We start from the raw sequence: 26,897 nt of genomic DNA, 5'->3' as shown, positions 1-26,897 counted from the left end.
ATCTATAATTTCCCAGGCAAGTTAGGTCTGCAACTTTCCTCCTGCTGCCTCGAGACTTTGGCAGACGCTCCATACTGTTTGTCACCATCTCAGTGGACAACTCTGATCTATTATCCGGTAGAAAACTAACAGCTAACTTTTCTTCTCTTTGAGATGAGTCCTCCCGAACCAGAGACATTTCATCTCCTGTCAGCTTTCCTCCAAGATTTAGTTTAAAAACTGCTCTGCCACCTTTTTGATTTTAAGCGCCAGCCGCTTGGTTCCATCTGGGGACAAGTGGAGACCATCTCTTTTGTACAGCTCCTGCTTGTTCCAGAAAGCATCCCACTGCCTAACAAACTTAAACCCTTCCTACACCATTGTCTCATCCACACATTGAGACTTCTGACTTGTGCCTGTCTCTCCAGTCCTGCACGTGGAACAGGTAGCACTTCTGAGAAGGCTACCTTGGAGGTCCGGGCCTTAAATTTCCTGCCTAGCAGCCTAAATTTTTCCTCCAGGACCTCATGACTGCATTTCCCCACATCGTTGGTGCCAACATGCACCACGACCACTGACTCCTCCCCAGCACTGTCTATCAGCCTATCTACAACATACGTAATGTCCGCTACCTTCGCACCAGGCAGGCAAGTCACCATACAGTTAGTATGCGGTTTTGCCACTCAGCTGTTTACTTGCCTAAGGATCGAATCACCAGCTACCAAGACACTCCCTCTCTCCCTGCCCAGGAATGGTTCCTTGGCGTGAAAGGATACCCGCTCACCAACTGAAGAAGAGGTCCCTTCTGAGGGCGCATTCCTTTTATCCTCAGCATGGTGCCCTGTTCCCTCTCAACCCTCATGCTCCCTGGCAGCTACGGGGCTGCCACGTTCAGAGTGGGGCTCATCTACGTCCCCGAGAGCCTTCTCCGAGTGCCTAACTTACTGTCTCTGTTTCTCCAGGTCAGTCACCTCGGCCTCAAGGGTATGAACTCGTTCCCTGAGTACCATAAGCTCCTTACATCGAGCACACACCCAAGACTTCTTTCCTGTGGGCAGAGTTTCTTGATCTGGTTTAGGGAATGTAAAGATGGGAGGGGGGGGGCAATAGTTACCCTGGATTAATTTAACCCAGATTGCAAGGCCTGTGATTTTATGTGTGTAACACACAGGGACACATCCTAAATTTGAATTTATAGCCCACCTCATTTCAAAGGGCAGAAATTAGCATTATAGCTACAGCTATTTAACACTTATTTAACACTGCATAATATAAATTAGAACTAATAAGAGGTCCCATTTATGTCCCATTAAACAGCATCAAAACACAGCAAATGTGCATAGCTTAACTCTGGTGTCTGAATCAACTATTAATCATTAATAATATGAATAATAGTGAGCATTTATAGAGCATGTTTTAAGTATTCAGAGTGCTTTGCTGCATTCCATCAATGCCAGACTAGGCACAGTGATAGTAATCCTGTGGGCCAGGATTGGGCTGGGCCCACTTAGGGTTGCCAACCTTCAGGCAGGGGCTGAAGATTTTCTGAGATTACAGCAGATCTCCAGATGACAGAGATCAGTTTACCTGGGAAAATGGGTTCTTTGGAAGGTGGACCCTATGGCATTATGCCCACTGAAGTTTCACCATCCCCAGGCTCCACTCCCAAAATCTCCAGGTATTTTCCGTCCTGGAGCTGACTATGCCTGCCCAATATCTTTTATAGTTATTACTCTCTAGATGGGTCTTCTGAAGTTTCTAACAGGGTTTTGTTTGGGTGAGAGCAGGCAGGTAGAAGAATTTAGCACCATCCCCATCTGTGTTAGGGCTGCCACTTCCAGATGCTAGAGATCTCCTGGGAAAACAACTCATCTCCAGACTGCATAGATCAGTCCCTCAGAGGATTTTGCAGCTTTGCAAAGTGGACTGTGTGGATACCTACTGTGGTCCCTTCCCACCCTCCACCCCCTGCCCCTCATCTCCAGGAATTTCCCAAGCTGGAGTTGAAAACCCTCTGAGTCATGTTACATTTTAAGCCCTACCCCTACCAACATTCACAGCCCTGTATTGTTGAGATCCAAATGTACTGGAGTTGAGTTTCTTTTTTTTTTTGCAATAAATATTTTTATTGACAACAAACGACAAAACATACAAACCACTAAAACAACACCACATACTTAAACAACTAACATCTAAAGGAACATTCGGATAAATTTCGCTACATAGATCTCACTCTATCAATTCTATTCCCAAATGTTTTGCCCAATCATACATAGGTTTCCAAGTTTCCTCACATTCTGCAATATTTCCATCTCTCAATCTAGTGGTCAACAGATCCATTTCTGCAGCCTCTAATAGTTTCAGTAAGAATTCCTCTCTATTCGGTATTTTACATGTTTTCCAATATTTGGCATACAATATCCTGGCGATCGTCACAATATGAAGGAGAAGTTTTTTCTCATGTTTGGATATTGAGATTTTACAAACATTCAATAAATATAACTCCGGTACATGAGGGATTTGAATTTTTAAGATTTTCTGACTCCATAAGGATATTTGTATCCAATACTTCTTGGCCAATTCACAATTCCACCACATATGATATATAGATTTTTTACACTTCCAGCATTTATTTAAAACATTAGGGTAAGCTTTGGATAACTTTTCCAGGGTAAAATACCAATGATATATTATTTTAAACAAATTTTCTTTAAGGATGGAAGACTTTGTCAATTTCAAATTTTCTTTCCAAATTTTTTCCCATTCTATTATTTCAATACTATACCCAAAGTCTTGCAACCACCTTATCCAGGAGTTGAGTTTCATAGAGGTTTCAGCCTTACTGGTTCTTGTAACAGCCCTATAAGGTTGACCGGGACCTGAAGGAACATTTGCTATTATAGGAACTGTCACAGGTTTTGTTTTGTGTACTCCCTCCACACCTATGGAAGTAGAATGGGCAGCAGAGGCGTGGCCTTCTCTGTAATGGTCCCTCATTAATGAACACCTTTTCTCTCTTGACCTTTCTTTTTATTTTCAGGTGAAAACCAGGGCTTTTTTTGTCGCAGGAACTCCTTTGCATATTAGGCCGCGCTCCTGATGTAGCCAATCCTCTTGGAGCTTACTGTAGGCCTTTATACTAAGAGCCCTGTAAGCTCTTGGAGGATTGGCTACATCGGGTGTGTGTGGCCTAATATGCAAAGGAGTTAGGGTTGCCAAGTCCCCTGTAGCCTCTGGAGGGGGACTTTTTCCATGTGTGTATAGCGCATGCGGTGTGATGACGTCACTTGCAAGTGATGTCATTGTGCCAGCAACGTCGCATACCGGCCACTCTAGGAGCTTCTAGGGAAACTCTATAGTTTTCCTGGACAGTCTAGCAATTTGGGAGGGAAACTAAGGTAACAAAAACAAAATTTTCACAGCAAATCACACCCCACTGAAAAACAGCTGCAGGAATACAATAACCAAAGAGGAGGAGGCATAAAGACTGCTTATTGGTCAGCAGAATCCTAGTATAAAAATGTTTTCACCAGGGCTTTTTTTGTAGCAGGAACTCCTTTTAGGGCTCCCAAGTTCCAGGCCCAGGTGGGGGTTCTCTCACTCGAGAGGTCCCTAACCCGCCAGCCCGCATTGGGCCAGTGGGGGGATCCCCTCCCAACATCAGCAGCGTGATGCCGTTACTCGCAAGTGACAGCATCATGGAGGCACATTGGATGCTGGCCACTCTAGGAGCTTCCAGGGAAACTCTATAGTTTCCCCAGACACTCTAGCAATTTGGGAAGGAAACTCTATAGAGTTGCGAGTGACATCATTGCACTGGCAACGTCAGGAGGGGATCCCCCCGCTGGCCTAATGCAGGTTGGGGACCTCCTGAGTGGGAGAACCCCCACCCGGGTCTGGAGCTTGGGAGCCCTAAAAGGAGTTCCTGCTACAAAAAAAGCCCTGGTGAAAACATTTTTATACCAGGACTCTACTGACCAATAAGCTGTTTTTATGCCTCCTCCTCTTTGATTGCTGTTTTCCTGCAGCTGTTTTTCAATGGGGTGTGATTTGCTGTGAACATTTTGTTTTACTCATGTCTCTCATTTTGCTTTTAATTTCTGGTTTATTGTATTTTAAAATAGAGGAAGATACCTTGCTTTCCAGAAGTATAGCAAGAGTCAAATTGCCAGCATGACACAGGTCATCTATGATTATACAGATAACATGATTAAGATTCTCAGGTGGGGTTGCCAATCTATAGGTGAGTCCTAGAGATCTCGTGGAATTACAGCTGATCTTCAGACAACATAGATCAGCTCCTATGCAGAACATGGCTGCTTAGGAGGGTGGATTCTATGGCATTACACCTCACTGATGTCTCTCCTCTTTTCTAACTCTGCCGTCCCCTGGCTACACACTAGAGTTGCCAGGTCCTCCCTAGCTGCTGGTGAGGGATGGGGGGGGCGGTTAGGGTTGCCAGATCAAGGTTGAGAAACTCCTGGAGATTTGGGGTTAGAGCCTGGCAGACCTCAGTGGGGTACAATGCTGTAGAGTCTACTCTCCAAAGCAGCCTTTTTCTCCAGAGAGAATGATCTCTGTAGTCAAGAGATGAGCGGTAATTTCTGGGGATCCCCAAGTCCCACCTGGAGGCTAGCATTCTTAATTCCAGAATTTCTAGGAATTTTCCAACATAGACGTGGTAATCCTATTCCCAAACTCCAGGTGGAGCCTGAAGATCTCTTGAAATTACAACTGATTTCCAGATTACAGAGTTCTGCTCTCCTGGAGAAAACGGTTGCTTTGAGAGGTGAACTAGTCCTGGTTCCACCCTCAGATCTCCAGGAATTTCCCAGTGCAGGTTTGGCAACCCTACCAGCACCCCAAAGACCAGCAGGATTGTCCCTCACCATTACTCACCATGCAGCTGTGGTCTTCTTTCTTTTTGTTGTTTGAAATTTCTTGAATTTTCCATCTGTTTCTTTTCAATAGGGTGCTAAAGGAGAACCAGGCCTTCCAGGTTCAGATGGCCCTCCAGGGAAACCTGGCATTGATGTGAGTAACAAACCCCCTTAGATATCACCTCCACCTCCGATGCAGTGGTTTGTGTGTCTTGTTGCATTCTGTTTTCGTTCTGCTTTCCTAGACTCCCTTTGTTGCTTCTGGCTCTGAGGCCTGATTCTCACAACCGGTTTTGGTACCTCCACTTCATCAACTGCCTCCAATGGGCAGTCTAGACAGGTCAATAATGCTCTGTACTGTACCATTTCAGTAGGGATGCCAGACCTGCTATAGCAGGAGACCTCCCAGCATCCCTGCTCTTTGCCCATTGATTCTTTGCAGGAGAGAGTGGGGCATGCACCAGTGTCACATCAGCATGCTGACACCACTTCTAGGAAAAACCAGAAATGACATAGTAGACACTCTAGCATTTACAATAACTCTATAGTAAAACCATTGTTTTTGTAAATACCAGAGCAGATATCACTTCCAATTTTTAACAGAAGTGCCACCAGTGTACTGGAGCAATGCTGGCATGCCAGGGCCCATCCCCAAATATCTCTTGAGAGTTGTCAGCTGCATCCTGGCAACTCTGCACATTAGACTGGTGTGTGTATTTGTTCACTGGTCATGTGACTGAAGACAACCAGGTTGTGTGTACAAGCCCTGTTCAGAAGTTACAGTGGATGCATGCACAATTTGTGTACAGTATACACTTGATTTTTCTTTATATATGCACTGAGTAATTCTTGGGTTATGTTCAGTGTATGTACAGCTCAACATGTGATTGAAGTCCCACATTTATCCAGGCACTAGCCTCCAGTTTCATTTGTAAAGGGAATGCATGTTGGCACTTCCTTACAAACAGATGTACACCTGTACAGGCAGGATGTACATGCATTCACTGTAACGTGATCAGGGCTATAATCTTCAGAGAAAGGAGGAAAGAGTTGATCTCCAGGCTGTAGCTTTAGAACAGCCTGGTTGGGCAGGAGGCTAATTCAGACTTGAGAATGGCCAGGTTCTGCCTTGAAAAGCAGGAAGAGTTAATGGGATTTTTGTCCTACTGTGAAAGAAAAACATTTTGGTTATAGACTCCCATTTTTCAGTTTCTTCTAGCCTCATGGCTAGAAAAAGGCGGTGGATCAAACCAGATGTCACATTAGTGATCCTCCATAACATTGCCTGAAGGACTGGGAAATGTCCTGTGGGATTCCATGCACCCTGTTTCCCTCTCTCATGCCAATTTGCTATTTAGATGAGATGTCCAAATTTGACATATGAGACATTGGGTTGGATCCTATGAACAAGCTGTGTGCATGCTAGATTGGTGCAGCAGAGCACATTTATTCTTCCACTAAAACTTCCATTTGTGCAGGATCAGTAATTTCCAATTGACCATTGTGCAAATGGAAGTTTTAATAGCAGAAGAAGCATGCTGTGCAGCAGAAGCTATCTGTGAGCCTTTTGGTGTAGTGGTTAAGTGTGCAGACTCTTATCTGGAAGAACCAGGTTTGATTCCCGGCTCCTCCACTTGCACCTGCTGGAATGGCCTTGGGTCAGCCATAGCTCTTGCAGAGTTGTCCTTGAAAGTGCAGCTTCTGTGAGAGCTCTCTCAGCCCCGCCTCCCTCACAGAGTGTCTGTTGTGGGGGAGAAAGATAAAGGAGATTGTAAGCCGCTCTGAGTCTCCAAGATTCAGAGCAGAGGGTGAGATATAAATCCAATTTCTTCTCCTCCTTTTCCTTTTCCTTCTCCTTCTCCTTTTCCTCCTTCTCCTTTGCCTTTTCCTCCTTCTCCTTCTCCTTCTCCTTTTCCTTTTCCTTTTCCTTTTCCTTTTCCTTTTCCTTTTCCTTCTCCTTCTCCTTCTCCTTTTGTTCACACATATAAATTGCCAAGAATGTGCAGAAAAGACTGCCTCCCAATACCAGTTAGAGATTTAAGAAAAAGAAGAGAAGAGATTGGATTTTTAACCTGCCCTTCACTCGGAGTCTCAGAGTGGCTTACAATCTCCTTTCTTTTCCTCTGTCCCCACAACAGACACCCTGTGAGGTAGGTGGGGCTGTGAGAGCTCTGAGAGAACTGCTCTTGAGAGAACAGCTTTTTCAAGAATTGGTAACAGATCCAAAGTCACCCAGCAGCTGCATGTGGAGAAGTGGGGAATCAAACCCGGTTCTCCCAGATTAGACTCCATGCGCTTAACCACTACACCAAACTGGCTCTTCAGCAGGGCTTTTTTGTAGCAGGAACTCATTTGCATATTAAGCCATATATCCCTGATGTAGCCATTCTTCCAAGAGCTTACAGGGCTCTTATTACAGGGCCTTCTGTAAACGCTTGGAGGATTGGCTACATGGGATGTGTGCCCTAATATGCAAAGGAGTTCCTGCTACAAAAAACCCCCTGGTCTCCAACTTTTTTTGAGCCTGCAGACACATTTTGAATTCTGACATAGGATGATGTCCTTCTACCTGAGAAGCTGAAGTGCAGGAGATAAGCGGGGTAAATTTTAAAAATACACTGGGAAAGAAAAGTTAGAGAGAAGGAATAAAACCAACACTATAATGGCAGCTGCTGATTAAGACAGCATTTTAGCTTTACAGCCAATCAGATCTCAAATGGGCAATAAAAAGCCCTATTGGGCAGGAGTCCACCTGGCCCCACTGACTTTCTCAAAACACTTGGCAGGTTGCAGGAAAGCTGATAGCAGGCACCATGGCATCCCAGGGCACCGCAGTTGTCATCCCTAATCTAGAGATAGAATCAGAGGGCTGAACCTTGAGGAATGGCAATTCTAGCAATTCAAGTGATCATTGTATTTTTAAAGGCAAATTAAAGAGAGGTATCTGAACAGCGGTTAGAAGAATACCTGGTGAATAAAGATCATTAGTATGCATTAAGCACAATGATTGCCTGTTGTAAAAAATGAGTATTTCTTTTGGTTTTGCAATGAAAGCCCCCTAGACAGAATTTCTCTTGGGGGTGGGTGGGTTAGTATACAATGCTAGATTTCCTAAGGAATCCCTGTCTTTTTTGTAATTTTTTGCATTTTATGTATGTGTGTACATCCATGCCTGGAAGTCATAATGACTTCTGGCAATCCCTACTGAGGCATGGAGGATATTCAGAGAAGTGGGTTGAAACAACCTGCCTCTGCCTTCCGGTCCTGGTATTCCAGGGAGATCTTCCATCCAAATACCTGCCAGGGCTGGCCCTGTTTAGCTTCCAAGATCTGATGGGATCAGGCCTTCCTGGGCTATCTTGGTCAGGGAATAATTCATTTTTTAAACCTGTAATTTCCCTGCTATTCCTTTCCCAGATTTCCACAGCTTTAGTCGAGTTCATTAATCTGAACTCCCAGCTCTGTTCTTATTTTTCATTGCTTGATTCCTCTGACAAATGCCAGATGACATCCCTCAAGTGGACTACATGATAGTAATGGACTCTTCTTTTTGTTTACAGGGCCTGACAGGAGCAAAGGGGGAACCGGGCCCTGCTGGGAGACCTGGCCCCAAAGTAAGTGGCTCTCTTCTGTTGGGGCTTATCTGCAGAACCTAGGAGACCTGGGAACTATGCGGAGCTGAATTGGCAATGTAATGGTCACTTTATTACTATGGTCCAAGACCAGCAAGCAACCAATGTAATGTCAGCACAGTGCTGTCTTTGAAGGGAGGGATACAAACCCTCAATTTTAGATGGAATGCTCAAGGCAGTTTGATGTGTGGATATCTTATAACTTACAATGTCTGGTCAGAGAGCCCAAAGTCCCGGGGCCCTGACACTTTTAGGGCCAAACTAAACATGATGGAGTCCTTGTAGGCACCATGAGGACACTGCCACCATCTAAAAGACATTTTAAAATGCTTTGAGGGCCAAATCCTGATCTGGCCCACAGCACAGTGCTCTTGCCTTCTCCCAGTGCTTTCTAAGTGCTAAAATGTGTTCGGGGGGGGGGGGGGGGGGAAGAGAACAAGGGTACCACACTGCAGGCCCAATCAGGATCGAGCCTCTGTGGCGTTTGAAAATGTCTTTAAAATGGCGTTGTCTACCTTGTGGCAACTACAAGGTCATCGTCACACTTGTGACTTAAATCTGAGCCTATGTCTTTGCACTCACACTATGGAAGGAATCAGATTTCTCCCTTTTCTGTTTGCTGTCTCAGTTTGAAGAAAGCCTTCTGAAAGCCCAGTGTGAGACCTCCTTTCAGTGTTTATGCTTAGCTCTGGAGGAGCAAAACAGCAGCAATAGTAAAATTAACTGGTAGCATATGCAGAAGAAAACTGGAAGAGAGAGGAAGGTGTTTTTCACAGGGTTTCTCCATCACAGCTGTAGTTGTTCATACTGTGCAGTTGTTCATACTGGAAAGGGGCTTCCACGTGGCAGGTTTTTCTGTGGTTTTTTTATCTCCAGTTCACTGGCAGTGGCCATTCTTTCATAGCACAGGGGCTTACTTAGGTTTTTTTTTTTTTAAATTAGGAGTTAAATATTTTCCAGCCCAGAGTTGCAACACTAATAATGGATCACTCTTTCATTGACACAGGGCCAGCCTGGACTTGTTGGTCCTCCAGGGCTCCCAGTAAGTATCTTTTCATTATTATACCTGCTTGTCCAGAAAGGGCATCACTGAGGGCATATCTCATTGCAAATTATTTGAATGGTCAGCCTGTCATGGTCAGGAATGGAGTCTTCCCAGGAGGAACCTGTTTTTCCTCTTAGGAGCTGAAGCTGTTCTATACAATGTTGATTGGGATTAGGGTTGCCAAGTCCAATTCAAGAAATATCTGGGGACTTTGGGGGTGGAGCCAGGAGGACTTCGGGGGTGGAGTCAGGAGACATTAGGGGTGGAGCCAAGATCAAGGCTGTGACAAGCATAATTGAACTGCAAAGGGAGTTCTGGCCATCACATTTAAAGGGACAGCACACCTTTTCAATACTTTCCTTCCATAGGAAATAATGAAGGATAGGGGCACCTTCTTTTGGGGCTCATAGAATTGGACCCCCTGGTCCAACCTTTTTGAAACGTGGGGGGTATTTTGGGGAGAGGCACTAGATGCTATACTGAAAATTTGGTGCATCTACCCCAAAAAACAGCCCCCCCCCCCCGAGCCCCAGATACCCGCAGATCAATTCTCCATGATTTTCTATGGGAATAAATCTCCATAGGGAATAATAGAGTTCCCAGCAGACATTTCTCTCCCCTCCCCTGCTTTCTGATGACCCTGAAGTGGGGGGAGGGCCTCCAAACTGGGGGAGCCCCTGCCCCCACCTGGGGATTGGCAACCCTAATTGGGATCGAGTGGTGTCATCAACCTGTTCCCCTCCCTTCTCCCTTGGAGCAGCTTCCCAACATTTTAAACAATCATTTTAAAACTGAGAATGGAAAAGAGTAGGGATGTGAAAGTGTATTTTGTAATGGGTCCACAGAGCTTTAAAGATAGAGAAAATAAAGGAGGGGGGCCTGTGGAAGGTGGGATGAATTGCGAGCTGGGATGTCTGTCAGATGGATAGCAAAGATTGAAGGGAAGCTGGGAGGAGAAAAATGCACAGTGGCTCCTGTTTGATACCTGTACAGATATGTAAAATTTAGGACTGCAGTCCTCAACACTTATTTGGATGTAATGTCTGAGTAAAATGTGATTGGGAATGGGCTACAAATAATGTTGGAGTTTCTCCTATTCACTATGCTATTATGCAGTGAGCTGGGGAGGGTATGGAGATGATAATGGCAGTAGATGTGCTGCTGCATGGGGAATCAAGATGTTGTAAAGACTGGGTATTGTTGGAAATAGGGTTACCAACTTCACCAAGAATAATGACTGATCTCCAGACTACAGAGATCAGTCCCTCTGGAGATAATGCCAGGTTTGGAGCAAAGATTATGGTATATCATGGAGTCAAGGAAAAATGGAATTAATAACAAATTTCAACAGAGGTTGGATGTGCTAAGCCTTCCACTTTTCCTATAGTGTGCCATACAACTAACTACATGCTATATGATAGAGAACAGGAGAAACAACTGGTTGTCACCTTAAAGATGCTAAAGACCAGAGGCTAGCTGAGGATTGAGAGAGGGATAGTACTGTTGTTGATGGGTCTTCAGGGTGAAGTTTTCACCTTGACACGAAGGAAAACCTGAAGACAATTTTGAGAGAATTTTTTGTTTGTTTGTTTAAGATGCCTGATAAGAGGCAGTAAATTTAAATTTTAAAGAGACTTCCCTTCTCTTCCTAAACTCTGCCCTGCTATTCCCAAAACTTTAGGGGCGTTTTCGCACTGACCTTAATCAGTCTCCCAAGCCAGAGTTGGCAACTCTATTTGGAAGCGCAGTGATGCTTATTAATAAGATAGAACCAGAGTTGTTTCCATGCAGATCTTTTGCTCCACCTTGGCTTTCTTCCAGCATTGTTGGTTTTCCATAACATCTGTATTAGCAAATTGTGTGGATGAAGAGTTATAACTTTGCAACAAATGTGGCTAGAGTGCAACTTTTTTAAAAAAAATTGGGAACTATTACACTGCTGCAATAGAAAGTTATAGAATGTTTGCAAGTTGCAGTGAATGCACGTTTAATCTGTGTACAGTGTGAACATGATTGTTCTTTATATGTGCACTGAGTAATTCTCACGTTACACACAATACATGTACATCTGAATATGTAATTGAAATCCCATATTTATCCAGGTCCGCATTTTCATTCATAAAGAGAATGTTGTTGACTTTTTCTTACAAACAGATGTACTATGCACATACATGCAGGTTATACATGTGTTCACTGAATCTGTGATCAGGGCTTTGTCATAATTCTATAGCAGTCTCACAGTTCCCAGGGTTTTTTTTAAAAAGTGCTGTGATGGAGTAGGAGGAAATGATGGTCATGAGGCACTAAGGCAAGGAAAGTATGTAGAAAATGGATGTGTGGATTCTCAATTGCTATTTTGAAGGCCACTGCCTTTGCCACAACAGAGAGAGGAACATGAAAATTGTGTCTGTGTGGAAGCAGTCCATTTTGGAGAAAGCAAACAATAAATATCAGATCTTCCCTGAGATTTCTGCCTTGCCTTCACTTTCTCAGTTTTCAATTTTTCATCAAAGAATTATAATTCGTTGAAGTTTTCTTCTCCTTTCAGGGTCCCAGCCTGGCTGGATCTCCTGTAAGTGTCCTTCACACTAGGATGGGGGGGGGGCGGGTACAGTGGGAGGCCATGCTTGATTTGTGTCATGTGAGTGTGTGTGCGTGTGTGTAGAGCCTTGTTCTGCTGACTGCTGAGCAGGGCAGAAAGGGCCTGGGGGAAGGGCTCTTGTGAACTGTGGGGCTTCAGTGAGATGGCCAAAACCCAAGGGTGTTGCAGCAACAGCCTGGATCAAGGCTGTTCATAAATCTTGCCAATTGTTCAACAATTCTCAGTTCTGAACTGAATTTTACTGTCATGCCTGGCAGCCAGAATTAGAAAACACAAAGCCAGAAGAAATTCCAGATGAGTTATGCCCTTCTGTCAGTGAGTGCACTTTGTGCTCTCCTAGTGCATTCACTAAAGTGTTAAGTGAAGGAACATCTGCATTTTTACACATGTTCACCATTTGCTCAAGAGTACCTATCATCTGCCCTTCCTAGCTTGTAAGAAGCAACTCTGACATTTTGCCACAAGGGAGGTGCTGTCAGAATACTTTAAAGGTTATAGTTCAGGCAAAACAAAGTACTGGGGAGTGAATCCTCACAACCTTAGGATAAGAATCCACTACCAGACCCTTTACTAACACTCCAGCCAAAGAACAAGGGACAGAGTCTGTAGCCCTTTGGGGTGTTAATCAAGACGTCAACCCTGCAAGGTGGGAAGCTTGCAAGTTGAGTTCCAAAAACAATTACTCTGGTAGCTGTAGGCAATGAAGGCAAAAGTACTGGATTTGGATTGAAGCCCCAAAACCCAAAGAACATCACAGGATATAATTAGCAAGATATATTGAATGAAATGTGCAGAAATATACAAATACAAGAGCAAGGAGAAGATAATATAATCTAAATACATAACCTAAGGTACTTATTCAGGCTTTGATTCTCTAACCCAGATGTTACCTGAGACACAGAGTAAGACTGTCAGTTTGTATGCCTTGAAGTTTGCTTTATTATTTGAAATGCTTATTTACTGCTAACTAACCCTGCATCTCCCTGCTTAACTAACACCAATGCCACAAGAGAATGTGAAAGGTGGATGGGGGGGGGGGGGGGTGACTGAGCTGCAAAAGTGCTTTGAAGTGCAAAACATCTAGCTAGTTCTCAGGCGCCTGGCGGAGCCGAGCAAGGCCTCAGCAGGGGAGGAGAGACAGGCTGTGCTTGTGGGAGATAACAGATATGTGAACTGGTTACTTTCAGCGGAAGGGCCCCAACTTTATTATGAGAAGTGATTTAAAACCCCTATGCTTTGATGTGCGTCCATAAATGCCTATGCTTGTACCCATTTCGCTATTAGTATCAATGAACCTGCGTAGAGAATAGCATTGCTGTAATCAATAAATGGAAACTTAGTTTTGAACAAAGACAAGTCTGTTCCTTCTTGAAACTTCAATGTCCCTTGGCTGACAAAGACAAAGTTTGAAGGCCCAAACTCAAAGAGCAGGTGTTCATGCCATACAAGGCCCAACCTGGCTCAAAGATGTCAAGAAGAAGGTGTCAAGAAGAGGTACAAAGCTAGAATGAATTATCTTCCTTTATGCCAAACTTCCAGCAGTTGGCGTGAGTCTAGTTGACCAATCAAATGTGTTGCTGCCCAGATGACCTAGCTAATCAGGTGTGTTGTTAGATGTGTGACCATGTATTCTGTAGCTGTACATAGGCACAAGCAAGTCACTTTCCCCCATCCAGGGCTCTGTGGGTTAATGAAATAGAATGTGGAGGCAAAACTCCCTCCTGGTCCCTGGCCTTGAAGATTCTAGGCCCAATGCTCTTGCTCCTGTGTCTAATCTCTAATTTCTCTGTCTCTGAAAATACAAACATTAATTTACCAAAGAGAGGCCTTCTATGATTTTACTAGGCCCAAAGCCTGAACCAGTATTTCCAAAAACCAAGAAACTAGGCAAAAGCTAGGCAAAGTCAACTTCTTGACACACTCCTCTTGGAAGTCTCTGAAAATGAAATCAGCATTGCGCTGAGCGTATCACAACATATTTTCTTTTCATGTACAATGTGAATGACTATGTCTTGTCTCTGTTTCTTTTTTTAAGGGACCTCCTGGCCCAGTTGGGCTTCCTGGAGAAATTGGAGCGCTGGGGCCAAAGGTGAGAGATCCATTAGATGCGGGAATATCCCATGGGTCATGCTGACTTTTGTTCTGGCTGTAAAGTATATATGAAAAGCAGAAAAGAAAAAAACCCTGGTAGAGCTGAAAATGGACCTTAGGTCAACTTCCGCCCATTTCCCATAGTGGCAACAGAAGGCGTGTCCACATGGAGATAGAAGTGCTCTTTGAGCTGAAGCAAATCCAGTTTATTTTTAATCCAGTTTAGGGGAAAAGCTCTGAGGTTTGCTCAGAACAAGCATCCTGTCTTGTGATTGTTCCCCTATGTTTGTGTCATGTGCTGTCAAGTCACTTCTGATTTACAGCAAGCCTATGAATTAATTAGTTCCAAAATGTCATCTCATTAACAGCCTTGCTCAGGTATTGCAAACTGAAGGCTTTCTTTCTTTATAGAAGAGTTGTTCCCCTAGCGTAAAGTATAGATTCCCATGAGGAAACAGCCTGAGGCTGCCTCAGAGTTTCAGAATCCTCTGCAGTCAGCAAGATGGGCTTACTTCTTTACTGACCTACTTAATGTACAAATGGGGTCAGATTTGGAATTCCAGGTATTTCCCCCCCCCCCCCCCCCATTGCTAGAAGTTGTGGGCTCTCTTTCCCAGCAACATTCATGAAGAAACTATGTATTCCGGGTTGTCTCTGACACTTCACTGCTGTCAGAAGACTTTTGTGGACATATGTGTTTGTGGGTGCTGTTTTTCAGGGGGAGCGTGGACCAGATGGGCCACGAGGGCCTCCAGGGCCTCCTGGGAAACCTGTAAGTATTTTTCCTTTAATTCATGTTTTCTGATCTTTAACATAGAATTGGTGGATGAACTGGTAGTAGAGTTGAGAAGACTAAATGTGGGTTCAGCTAACAAGTGTAGCCTACAAAGCCCTTGAAGTGGTGTAACTGCAGTCCTTTATAAGAATAAGAAATTATGGAATAATTAGAGAGATTTTTTTCCTTACGCTTGCTGATCCACTCCTGGGACTGTTGACTATGCACACAAGTTCTCTGTTTTACGTTTTGTGCTTGTGACAAACTTTCAAGCCTTGCTTCAGTCTCTTCTTTGTCTGAAACAGATGATAGCCTACTGCTTTTCACAGTGTAAAACATGGTGATTTCCAAATACAGATGAACTTGTGTGGTTTCTTAATTGCTGGTGCTGCAGCTGATAAAGAGCATGAGAAATGGGGCTCCCACATGGCAGGTTTTCACAGTTTCTCTGCCCCAGTCCTCCAGTGGTGGCCACCTCCTTCCCCTGATCCACTAAGTTTTCCTATTTCCCCCCCACAAAAAAAATTGGTACTCAAATATTGGTATACCAATATACTGTTGTGACAATATTCTGAATTCTCAGTTTCCGTTTTTTAAAAAAGTATGTCTCTAGTCCCTTTGCTTGTGGAAATATAAGACATACCTCTGTAATGGAAGAGGTTAGAGGCTTATGTATTTGTTTAACGGATGCTGAGAATTCCGAATATTGTTATAAAAGTATGTTATTATAATTCTATTCTGCTGGCAATTTTTAAAGCATAAAAGAAACTGCTGGTGGCCGGGGGGGGGGGGAGAAAAGGCTACTGTGGGGGACAGGGAAAATGGCTGCCACGTGAGTGGGAAAATCCCTATCAGCACCTATCCAGACTGCACTGTGACCTTTCCCAAAATTTCAGAGCACAGCAGGTTTGGGGGGAAAGCCAGGGAAACCTTGAGAGGGGCACAAATGCACTGTGATACTGCAGAGAAGCAAAAACCCCATCCCCACTTCCCAACAGATTTGAACTTGGAGCAGATAACCCATCTGGAAACTACCTTAAGTTGCATATGGCTGTTTGATTGTTCCTCTTTTCTTCCCGAGGGTCCTGTTGGGCACATCCAAGGAGTTGAAGGCAGTGCAGATTTCTTGGTAAGGAGACCTGAAGATGTACCCACTGTGACCCCTTTTCTTTTCACCACCTGAGAAGGGGTAGATGCAAATACAGCCAATGCATTTGTGATTTTGCAGTGGATCTCTTTGTCAAAATTCCTGCTGTTTGCACTAGCCTTTAACAGCAATTAATATTCACCTCTCTGAATTATTGGTTTGGACTTTGGGGCAGGGTGGCTTATCTTGTTGGCATTAAAAAGGAATCTTAAGAATTTTATATTGTCTTAAATTATAACTCTAAGCTTCTCTGATGATCTAAACCAGTAGAGAGGTAACTCAAAGTATTGGAAGGGTCCTTGCTGGCCATCTAACCTAACACCTCCTCAGTGCTGGAAATCAACCTCTGTTTGAAATATTTCCTGCAAAGGAGAGACCCACCAACCCATAATTGGCATATATTTAGAAAGGAGAATCCTCCCTAGTTAAATAAATAGCAGATATTTTAATTATATAGATGAATTCATTTGGAAAAGTTCTAATATGCAACATGTAAATTTGCAATATGCTTTGTTTTAAAGAAAGTATTCTATTTTGTATTGGGCTTTAAAAAAAAGTTGTTTCCTGCTAGGATTGCAAGCCTGTACCTGGCTACTTGCTGGAGCTTCAGGAACATAGGGAGGGGGACATGATATTGTGTGTCTGTGTCATGACATCACTTCTGCGGAAACCCAGAAGGCATCGGGTAGCTCTAGGAATTGACAGAAACTCTCTGGTAAAAACAGAGTTTATGATTATTCTTAGATCTATTTAATATCACTTGTGGGTTTTCTCTGAAAGTGATGTTACAGAACACATGATGCCAACTTTTTATTTTTATTTTCCTCTTACTGTTGCTTGGAGTGGTGGTGGGTAATAAGGGCTAATGGCATGAGGCCTCCCACCCAACCAGGAGGTCTGGCAGCCCTATGTCCTGAGTTTTTTTGCTTTTGTTGAACAGACCTGTTTTAAATGTAAATAGATCTCACTTTTTTAAAGCTGCTGTATTTACTCCAAAGGCCTTTTTGACACATTACATGGCAGCAAAAGCTGGGTTTGTGACTGAATGTACAGTCCCTGGGGAGTTACTGCAGTTCCTGGCTCTCTGATGAACATGCCTGCATGATAAACATATTTCCAAGTGTGAGTTTGTTCCCTTTACACCTCTCATTTTTAAGTGTACACCTAAAAACTGTAATGTTTGAACCAGAAACACGTTACTGATTTGGAAAAGGTCTTACTAAAACAAGTCCCTCATTCTCAGCTGCTGTGTTGCACATTGGTTGAAACAGATCTCTAATCATCTCTCCCCAACAGTGTCCAAACAACTGCCCCCCTGGGCCCAAGGGTCCCCAAGGACTGCAGGGCCTGAAGGTAAGGCAGGACTGACCTGCATTAAGTTTTGCTGGCATAGGTAACAGAAACTGTAACTTTTAAGTAGTTTATAGCTTAATATTGAACCACTGGGAGAAAGCCCCACTGGATAGTCTCAGTTCTTAAGTTCAGTTTCTTGGAGTCTCAAGAAGCTGTTCTAGGGCACCAAAACAATGCATACCTTTATTCTGCTTTAAGACTTTGGGAGATGTTCTAGGGTAGTTGCTCAGGTCCTAAGACACCCGACTGGCTTCAACGAGGGCCAGGGCCTTTTTGGCCTGGGCCCCTACCTGGTGGAATGAGCTCCTGCTGGCGATGCGGTCCCTGTGCGATTTATCCAAGTTTTGCAGGACCTGCAAGATGGAGTTCTTCCACCAGGCGTTCAACTGATTCAGCAGGTGTGCTTTGAAAGCCATTGCCTCCCCCAGCACCTTATCATCACGGTGCTTTTGTTGTGTTGAAACTTGACAGCTGCCAGCCTACATGCTATTGCATGGGTTTGCTACCAATATTTGAACTATTGTTATTATGTTGCCTGATTTTGTTGCCTCTGTTTTTGTAGAATTTGCCTTTGTGATCCTGTTTTAATCTTGATGTGGTTTTTAATCTTGATCTGTTATTTTTACTGCTGTAAGCCACCCTGAGCCCCCTTGTGGGATAGGGCAGGATATAAATAAAAAATTAAATTAAATTAAATTTCCTAGCATATTGTTTTTGTTCTGAATTTGCTATCAACCTCTGCTGTCAAAATTCAAGCCCAGTAGCACTGTAAAGACCAACAAAAACTTCCCAAAGTGTAAGCTTTCATGAGTCAAATCTCACTGTATAATCTGCTTTGAGTCTCAGTAAGCAAGGAAGAGTATAAGTAATGTGAATAAAATAAAATAAATTCATCAGACAAAGTGAGCTTTGATGCAAGAAAGCTTAGACTCTGGAAAATTATGCTGGACATTAAGGTGTTATTGGGCTTAGGTTTTCTTCTACTACTGCAGACTAATTTGACTACACTTAACATTCTTACTGTTCAAGCATTCACAGAAAGGCCCTTTTCGTTCACGCAGGGAGGGGAATGAGGTGGCAGAGATGTTAGAGGGGACTTAGATTACAGGTGGAGGGTCATGCAGGATCATTGGGTGGAAATGCATTCTATTTAAAAACTCCCTGCAAAGAGAAAAGAAGTTTACCAAGCACTGAAAGGGTGTAGACCCTTTCTTTTTGCTGTGCTGATTTTCTACAGCCCTGACCTAAATGGACAAGGCTGGCTTGATCTCATCAGATCTGGGAAGTTAAGCAGGGTTGGCCCTGGTTGGTAGCTGAATGGGAGACTCTCAAGGAGTCCAGGGTAGCTACACAGAATCAAGCAATAGCAAACTATCTCCTGCCTTGAAAACCTTACAGGGTTGCCATAAGTTAGCAGTGACTTGATGACAACTTCTTCCACCATCTTTCATTCGTTGAGTGTACTGTGCAGCCAGTAACTAAGAAAAATGTCCCTGGTTGCACCTTCCTAACCTTTGTGTGTACAGCGGGGTGACTAAACAATAACAAATCCCTTAAATGCTAGCCTTGCATGAGCATCTGATGAATGGATTATATCCATATGTGAGCAAATACGGAGTAGTTCTTAGAGAGCATCAGGCTGGGGAGATCTGAATTCAAACCTGTACTTTTCCATGAGGTTCATTGGGTGACCTTGTGCCATTGGTGGTCCAGTCTTAGCATTAAATCTACCTCACAGGGATGCTGTGTGAAAATAAAATGGTGGAAGGGAGGTCCTTGTATGCCATCCTGAGCTCCTTGGATGAAGAGTGGCATAGACATCCTCAGTAGCTAGCTAGATAATGCTATATGCAGTATAATGTGTGTATATGGAGGAGGTGTCTAATAGCCCAGACCTTAGCCCACCAAGCCCAATAAGAGTTATATAAAACGTGGTTTCCCTTAATGTTCTCCATTGGTGGACTAATGGCAGCTGGGGGATAGAAAGAACCTCCAGTGGAAAGAGCGTTCCACTGACACCAGATTCTTGCCTTGTGTCAGAGGAAGGCTCCATTCACTGGAGGATGGTATCTCCACTAGTGGAACAGGTCTGCAGGACTCACTGATTATGATTCCTATGTTAATTGATACAATAGTGTGTTGATAGAATAGAATACATGCCCAGAATCTGAAAAATAGGTGCTAAATGTGGGATAGAGACTTGATTGGATACACTTGTCAGCCAGCAGCGGGCATCTGCCAGTAGACTGGAGCTATGGGGCATGGCAACACCATGATGTCACTTCCAGGATGAACCCAGAAGTGATAGCATTCCTCTGTGTTTAACTGGAAACTCTGTGGTTTTCACATAGCTTCTAGTGAATCCTAAAGTGTTGTACTGAGGCAATGCTGTCAATTCTGTTTTTGTTTAAATTATTTTTCATTGCCTACAGGAAACCCAGAAAAAATTGGGGAAAAAACGTTAAAAGAAAAAGATATACATAAAGACAAAAATATAGTGGTGGTGAATCTATACATGAGTTTCTGTAATCAGTTTCCAAATATTTAAAAATAAGTCCATGCACAATCGTTGTCTATATATCATGTGTTCAAATATTGATTGGGTTCTAAAGTTCTCAATCCATAGATTTACTGGAGATGGGCTTTTATATTTACCGGTATATTTCCAGTGCCATAATACAGTATAGCTGTAGAAGAGCATGGAGGGTCCATTTCCCTTGCCCTTGGTTAGCCTCCAAGAGACAAGCAAATAGTTTAAAAGTACATAGACATCCTCGAAGGCTGATGAACATTCTAATATAAATTGATATGAATAATAACGTCTTAGAACAACCGATTGACTTCCAAAGTGAACCCAGAAGTGACAGCAGCATTACTGCGCTATTGATTTTTCCTAGGTTTAGGTGTGGAAGATCCAGGTTCAAATTCCTGTTCCTTGATGAATCTGGCAAGCTGCTATTTTTTTAGATTAATCTGTTTTGCAGAGCTGCTGTGTGGCTTTGAGCCCTTGGGAGGATGGGCTGGATGCAAATTCAGCACATAGCATCAGACCAAATGCTTGTTGCAGTTCTTCCTCTTACACCACGGGTCAGGCCCACTCAGAGACTGTGTCACTCAGTCGTTTGTGTGATGTGCTGGGCCTTCCTGTATTTATGGTTACTAGGGAACACCCATGGATCTCCCTACAGTAATGATTCCTAATACGGGTGCCAAATTCCAGGTGGTGGCTGGACATCTTCCAGAATTACAATTGATCCAGACAGAGATCATTTCCCCTGGATATAGGGGGTCCGGGGAAAAAAATGTAAATCACAATAGGAGTCCCCAGGTTGTTATAGTCTGGGTCCACTGATATAAAAATTTGAAATCTCCAGATATCTACAGCTCAGCTACCACAGAACCCCAGCCAATTTTTAGAAAACACTGAAAGAATTTTGGGATGCCTAACGGGAAAAAAAGAAAAGACTCTGGCTTTAGTATCAATCGTATCACTTGGTAGTTAGAGTCTGTGCACATATTTTTCATCCACTGATTTTCCATAGGCCAGGTTTGTACTTTAAGTAGTATTTGGGATGGTTTATTAGTGGGTCTGCTTTAAAATCGTATTTTTCTTTCTTTCTTTCTTTCTTTGGCCTGCTGGTATTTCCGCTCCCCATCTGGTCAGAAGCAGAAGCCAGTGGACTGAAGGCACAACAGTTCACCCTCACTCCCTTTCCACTGATCAACCTGGGATACAGAGTTTCTTTCCTCATCTGGGGTTGGTGGGAGAACATGGGAATACATATAATTAGCAGGGTATAAATATTTTATGTGCAGTAACAGGTAACTTCATGCCAACAAATGGCTTCATGCATTCACACTTCAAGTGGCAAATTCAGCTGCTGTTGGTGGGAGAAATGGTATCTGTGCTGAGAAAATAATTTCCTGTAAGAGACCTGCACAACTATTGGTGGTTTTTTCCTCCCCTTTCAGGGTCACAAAGGCCGCCCCGGAGCCCTTGGGGAGTCTGGCAGGCAGGGCAAGCCGGTGAGTACATATATGCCCTACCCACCCCCACCCCACCCCCCAGTTTATCCCTTTACTGGATCTGTGAGTTACTTTTAGGAAAGCGGTGCTACACGTGAAAGGCCTTTCCACACATTACAAAGGAGTGGATCTGGGTTTGCCAGTGGACTTGACAGGGGACTGCAGCCAGTCCTGGCTTCCTCAAAAGTTGGTGTAGATGACATTCTGTTTGGAGAAGTCTGTACCTCTTGTTCATCCTTTACACTATCACATTTGTGCCTCTTGGGTGTAATCGTAACAATGTAGTATGTGGATGAGCCTGTAGCTGAGTTCTGAGAAGTCCTGTATTCTTATTAGGAACATTCTTTGCATATTTTAAGGGTAGATGATGGGAATGGTAGCAGCTGAGAGAGTGTGAGATGGAGAGAGGAAAGGCTTAAAAGTGGCAAAAAAAGAAGACTTTGAAAAATAGTATAGTGCAAAACTTGACAAATCTCAGGTGCCAGGGTGCCATGGTACCTAGAAATTCCATTGTGAGGTCTAGTATTTTCAAAGCCATTTAATGTAGATGCGTCTTGGTGATTCTCAGTAGAACTACAGAGGTTATTTACGGGCAGGATAAAAGTTAGCTCTTTATTGTGATGACCAACAACACTCCCCATATTTATTTGTCTGCTGCAACACTTTTATGATAGCTTTCGAAAAGAAACTGAAGAGGCTAGAATTAGGATTTGTGGTAGCAACAATAAGAAAGTATGGTCATTAAAACATAAAAGCTGAAAAATAAGTCAGGCTCCTAAATTTTGGGGGTAGGTCATAAAGCCAAAGAAAATGTGTTAAGGCCTGGCATAATGAAGCAAGAGACAAGGAGAAAATGAGAGACCTACATGCACTAAAGATAGTAAGGAAGACGTGAGACTTTATTTGGAAAATAACCCCCACACATACCCCATGAGTTGTTCATATGTACTGCAGGTCCCAGGTTCAATCAACACTCATCCAATTCAAAAAGATCAGGTAGCTGGATGTTTAGGAAAAGTGTCTCTGCTTGAGTCCCTGTGAGTCAGAACAGAGAATGCTCAACCGCACGGACTGATGGGTTGACTTAGTACAGTGCAGCTTTTGTTGAGAGCTTGTAGCTCAGTGGATGTTATGTGAAGAAGGTCCCTGGTTATGATACGGTGGTAGGAGGTTCTTATGTTACTGATAGGGTATAATTTCTTGAGTCTGTTATTCCACTGCATAATAAGAGCTTTAATTCAAAAATCGATGTTCAGTCTTCCAAAACCAGTTTGTTAACTGACTTCTTTTTTAAATTTGACCAGGGCCCAAAGGGAGATGTTGGTTTATCTGGAGAACAAGGAATACCTGGCCCTCCCGTAACGTATTTATTTATTCTTATTTCTTAATTTTTATTCTTTCTCTTCTAGGTTGTCTTTTAGTTCCCTGTCCCAGGATCTGACATTGCCTCACTTCTTATCACCTCCACTCAAATCACTTTTAACCCTTCCCTTGAGTTATGGTCTGTAAAAATGAAAATGAATGGGGTAACAGGAGGGGGCAGACTCTGATAAAACATTTTGTCCTTCGGCATGATCAGTGAAATTGCACTGTATGCATTTATTTATTAAAACATTTATACCCCAACTTTTTTGAGGTTCAAGGTGGCTTACAATAACAGTTAAAAGAATTCCAGTTGAAAAAGGAATAATATAAAACACAAATCCCCAGATCTTTCCCTCCCTCCCTGCCATTCAAAAGCCCTCGCAAAAAACAAGCCTTGCAGCGCCTCCTCCTGAAGATACAGAGAGATGAGCTGTTGTGCTTTTCTGATTTCTTCACATCCCAGCTCCTAAGGAAAATTATCTCTTAAGGTGAAATAAGCTAAGCAGAGCTCGCCAGTGAAGGGATGGAGGAAAGGCATAAAATGACTCTGCCTTCCCTTCCAGCTTTCTCTGCTTAAGTCCAGGGGCAGTTTCAGTTCTTAACAATTGGAGCATGGCTTAGCATGTGGCTAGCTTTTACATGATGAATGTAGGCTTTAGATGGCAAGAGGACCTCTGAAGGTGACATTTAGCAACACAGAATGGAGATGGTAGAGAATGTGGGGTTTTGCTTTTATCCTTTCCCCACCTGTTTGTTGCATTTCCACCAAGGCTTTCTTCTCTTGATCTCTACAAAGAGCACATCCCCAAGGGGAATTCATTAATTAATTCCACTTTGATGATAAGAATTAATTAACAGGCAGGAATTTAATTTCCCCCCCTAAGCTGGTGGCAATTTTTTTTTGCTTGAATGACTGCTGTGGTTTTTTTTTTTTTGAGCTAATGTTATTAAATGGATGTCCTGAATGGGGGTCATAGGAAGGAAATACCAGCAAGAGACAATCAGTGAGCTGGACAAGGTGTGTGTGTGGGGAAAGCTGGTGACTAACCTTTTTTGGGAGTAATGATTTTCTGCACTTCACACATGGATGGATATTTTTCAAGGTGACAGATAGGGGGAAGTGGAGGCTTTTAAACTGCTTTAGCTGCAAGATATAACTTCAGCCAGCTGCAAGATAATTAATCTAGGACTTGGTTTGCTTTTCTTTCCCAGGGTCCTCAAGGTCTCCGAGGTTACCCTGGAATGGCAGGGCCGAAAGGAGAAATGGTAGGTGCGCCAGAAGGAAGGGAAAGTGTCAATGTGTTGATGATGTCATCATAATGCACGTAGACCAGCCCATCACTCAGGGTCTTTATCCAGAGACCTTTCTCCATGACACTCAGGGGCTACTACACCAAAAAAATTGGCTTGTGCATGCTCTCCAAAGGATATGGACCTGGTGTCATCTTTGCCATCTCTTAAACATTAGGCAAAGTCTGTCCTGCCTTCCTTAGCTAACGTCTTGCCTTTTGCTTTTGTGCTTTGTTTTTAATTGTTCCTGGCATAGTGGCTTTAATGGGTTGGGGTGTTTATTGCTGCCATTTCATGCCACTTTTGAAAAAATAATATGGATTTACAAGCGGGGGGGGGAGGGGTGAGAATGATGGGGAAATCCCCACTCTGTCCCCAATATCTCCCCTCCAAGGTTCTGTAAGTTCTCTGGGGCTTCAATAGGCTTGTTTCCCTCCTTCCATTTTTGGGTCCTGTGTTCCAGCCTTCTGTGCTTCCTGGATCATACTTAGTCCTTTGCAGGCTTTGGGGGTTTCATCATAATTTATTGCAGTCTCAAGACCAGGGTAAGCATAATATAAAAAAGTAAAAACAGACATAGTATACAAAAATAATGATCTAAATTTAAGAAGTTTTAAAATACAGATCCCGCAGTTTAAGAGCTTTGGGGGTTTTCTTTTCTTTTTTTCTTTTGGTTAATTTACAGAGTTGTATTATTTTTTCTGTAAAGCTGAGAAGACCCCTGAATGTGTACAGACTCCGACTTTGTGGTTGGATTAAGGGTGCCAACTTCCAGGTTGGGCCTGGAGTTCTCCCAAAATTCCAACTGATCTCCAGACTCCAAAGATCTGTTCCCCTGGAGGAAATGGCAGTTTTGGAGTATGGACTCTAGGGCATCACATCTCTGCTGAGCTTCTTCCCAAAACTCTGCCCTCCCCAGGCATCACCCCCCCTCCCCCCCCAAAAAAAGCTCCTGGAATTTCCCAAGCTGGAATTCCCGACCCCAGGTAGGTTCTTTGATCCTTTTAGAAGACTTTTTTTTTTTAGAAGGAAAGGAACTTTTTCTTTTTCCTCCTATGATGTTTTCCCATTCTCGGGCGAACCTTTTGGCTAACCATACCTTTTGCCCAGAGTAGGTCGATGCTACTCAGAGCATTTTTCCAGTGGGGAAACTATAACAGGAAGAAGGAGTCTAAAAGCCACCCCATTAAAAAAACACGTTCCCCCCCCCCCTCTTTATCCCATCCATGGTGTTATTGGGAAAGGTGCTATCTGTGTCATAGGCTGGCATCCCAGTTTGGGGTTCATTTGGGCCACACTTTGGTCAAGAAAGCATTTTGCTTCATGTCCTGTGGTGCCCCAGCACAGTGCCACAACAACACAGCAGTGTGACGAATTATCTAATTCGGACCCAAATAAAGGTGGATTAAGTGATTATAAAGTAAGCAGCAAGTGCTCATGGAATACATTTTGATAACACTCTCCAAAGCAAAATTATAAGGCTAAACTTGACCTTTGTTCATGATTAGAAAGACCAGTACATTTAGCTATTTCTTCAGTTACACTAATGAACTGTCAAATCTCAAGGCAGTCCTGTACTTTTCCTGACCAGCTGCTGAACCCCACAGAGGTTATGAAAGCTACATAAGAATACACATGGTTAACACTATGATTAAATTCATTGGGACGCAACAGAGGTGGAGGTGAAAGTGCAGGTGAGAGCAACTGAGCTTGTGGAAAGGAATGTTGACAGACATTTTGCCACAGTAGCACACTCCACAGGACATTTCTCTTTATGCCATGTTTTTGTAGGGCCCCCGAGGTTATAAAGGAATGATCGGAACCATTGGAGCGGCAGGACCTCCGGTAACTCTCTTTTTCTTTATTATAACTTGGTTTAGCTCTGCAAGGGGCTTTAGATGGCTGCTTCAGGCCCCAAATAAGCAAAGGCTGGCATGTGGAAGGAGGCCACAGGCATGGCCTGCTCTCGTCATTGAGCTATAGCACTACTGCCTGCATCTAAAGCAGGCCATGGAACCTGCCTTGGAGCAAGCAGAAGTTGAGACAGGAGGAAGGTACTTGGGGAGGCAAAATGCACTGAGGGGCCTTGTTGTGCAAACTCACAATCTCATGATTAAGCTTTGTGGTCTGACTTTGGATTAAACTTGCCTAAGTAAGTGAGATTTGAACCAGGGACTTTGTGACTCTCAGCTGTCCCACTTTATCCACCACACTCCATCAGCTCTCAAAAGATTATTATTATTATTATTATTATTATTATTATTAATTGGATGTTTGACCATCCTACCCGGAAACCGAAATCAGGGTGGTTTACAGTGATATAAAAACCAGCAAAAGAACAATTAAAAGCAAAATAAAACATTAGATTCTAGAAAAGCAAGATGGTGTCCAAGTTCTAAATGGTGTTGCTTTCTCATGCAGGGGGGGGGAGGTGTTTGAAAACGGTGGAAGTGGGAGTACTGAGGTGGAACCATCGCTGCCGTCAGCTAACCAAATGCCCAGCGGAACATCTCTGTCTTACAAGCCCTGCGAAACTGTAATAAGTCCTGCAGGGCCAGATGGAACCTGGCAGAGAGTTCCACCAGGTTGGGGCCAGGGCAGAAAAAGCCCTGGCCCTTGTCAAGGACAGCCAGATGTCTCTCAGGTTGGGGACCACCAGCAATTGTTGATCAACAGAGTGCAAGGCTCTCCTGGGGGTATACCAGGAGAGGC

The 26,897-nt window shown here is 43.5% G+C and overlaps 1 protein-coding gene across 1 annotated transcript in view; it reads left to right on the top strand.

Annotated features, from left to right (window-relative positions):
• The window catches only part of LOC132586220 (collagen alpha-2(IX) chain-like), a 77,893-nt gene that overhangs the window by 13,386 nt on the left and 37,610 nt on the right, over window positions 1-26,897 (top strand). Inside the window, exons 4-15 of the mRNA XM_060258218.1 lie at window positions 4,951-5,013; window positions 8,420-8,473; window positions 9,498-9,533; window positions 12,085-12,108; window positions 14,174-14,227; window positions 14,948-15,001; window positions 16,086-16,133; window positions 17,448-17,504; window positions 21,477-21,530; window positions 22,835-22,888; window positions 24,108-24,161; window positions 25,977-26,030. Of these exons, the coding sequence (XP_060114201.1) occupies window positions 4,951-5,013; window positions 8,420-8,473; window positions 9,498-9,533; window positions 12,085-12,108; window positions 14,174-14,227; window positions 14,948-15,001; window positions 16,086-16,133; window positions 17,448-17,504; window positions 21,477-21,530; window positions 22,835-22,888; window positions 24,108-24,161; window positions 25,977-26,030 (606 nt within the window). The remainder of the gene's footprint in view (window positions 1-4,950; window positions 5,014-8,419; window positions 8,474-9,497; window positions 9,534-12,084; window positions 12,109-14,173; window positions 14,228-14,947; window positions 15,002-16,085; window positions 16,134-17,447; window positions 17,505-21,476; window positions 21,531-22,834; window positions 22,889-24,107; window positions 24,162-25,976; window positions 26,031-26,897) is intronic.

This window comes from Heteronotia binoei, chromosome 17 (genome assembly GCF_032191835.1).
Source record: "Heteronotia binoei isolate CCM8104 ecotype False Entrance Well chromosome 17, APGP_CSIRO_Hbin_v1, whole genome shotgun sequence".
Taxonomy (NCBI): Eukaryota; Metazoa; Chordata; class Lepidosauria; order Squamata; family Gekkonidae; genus Heteronotia; species Heteronotia binoei.
Note: the sequence above shows the minus strand (reverse complement) of the source record. Positions and strands in the feature narration are given on the sequence as shown.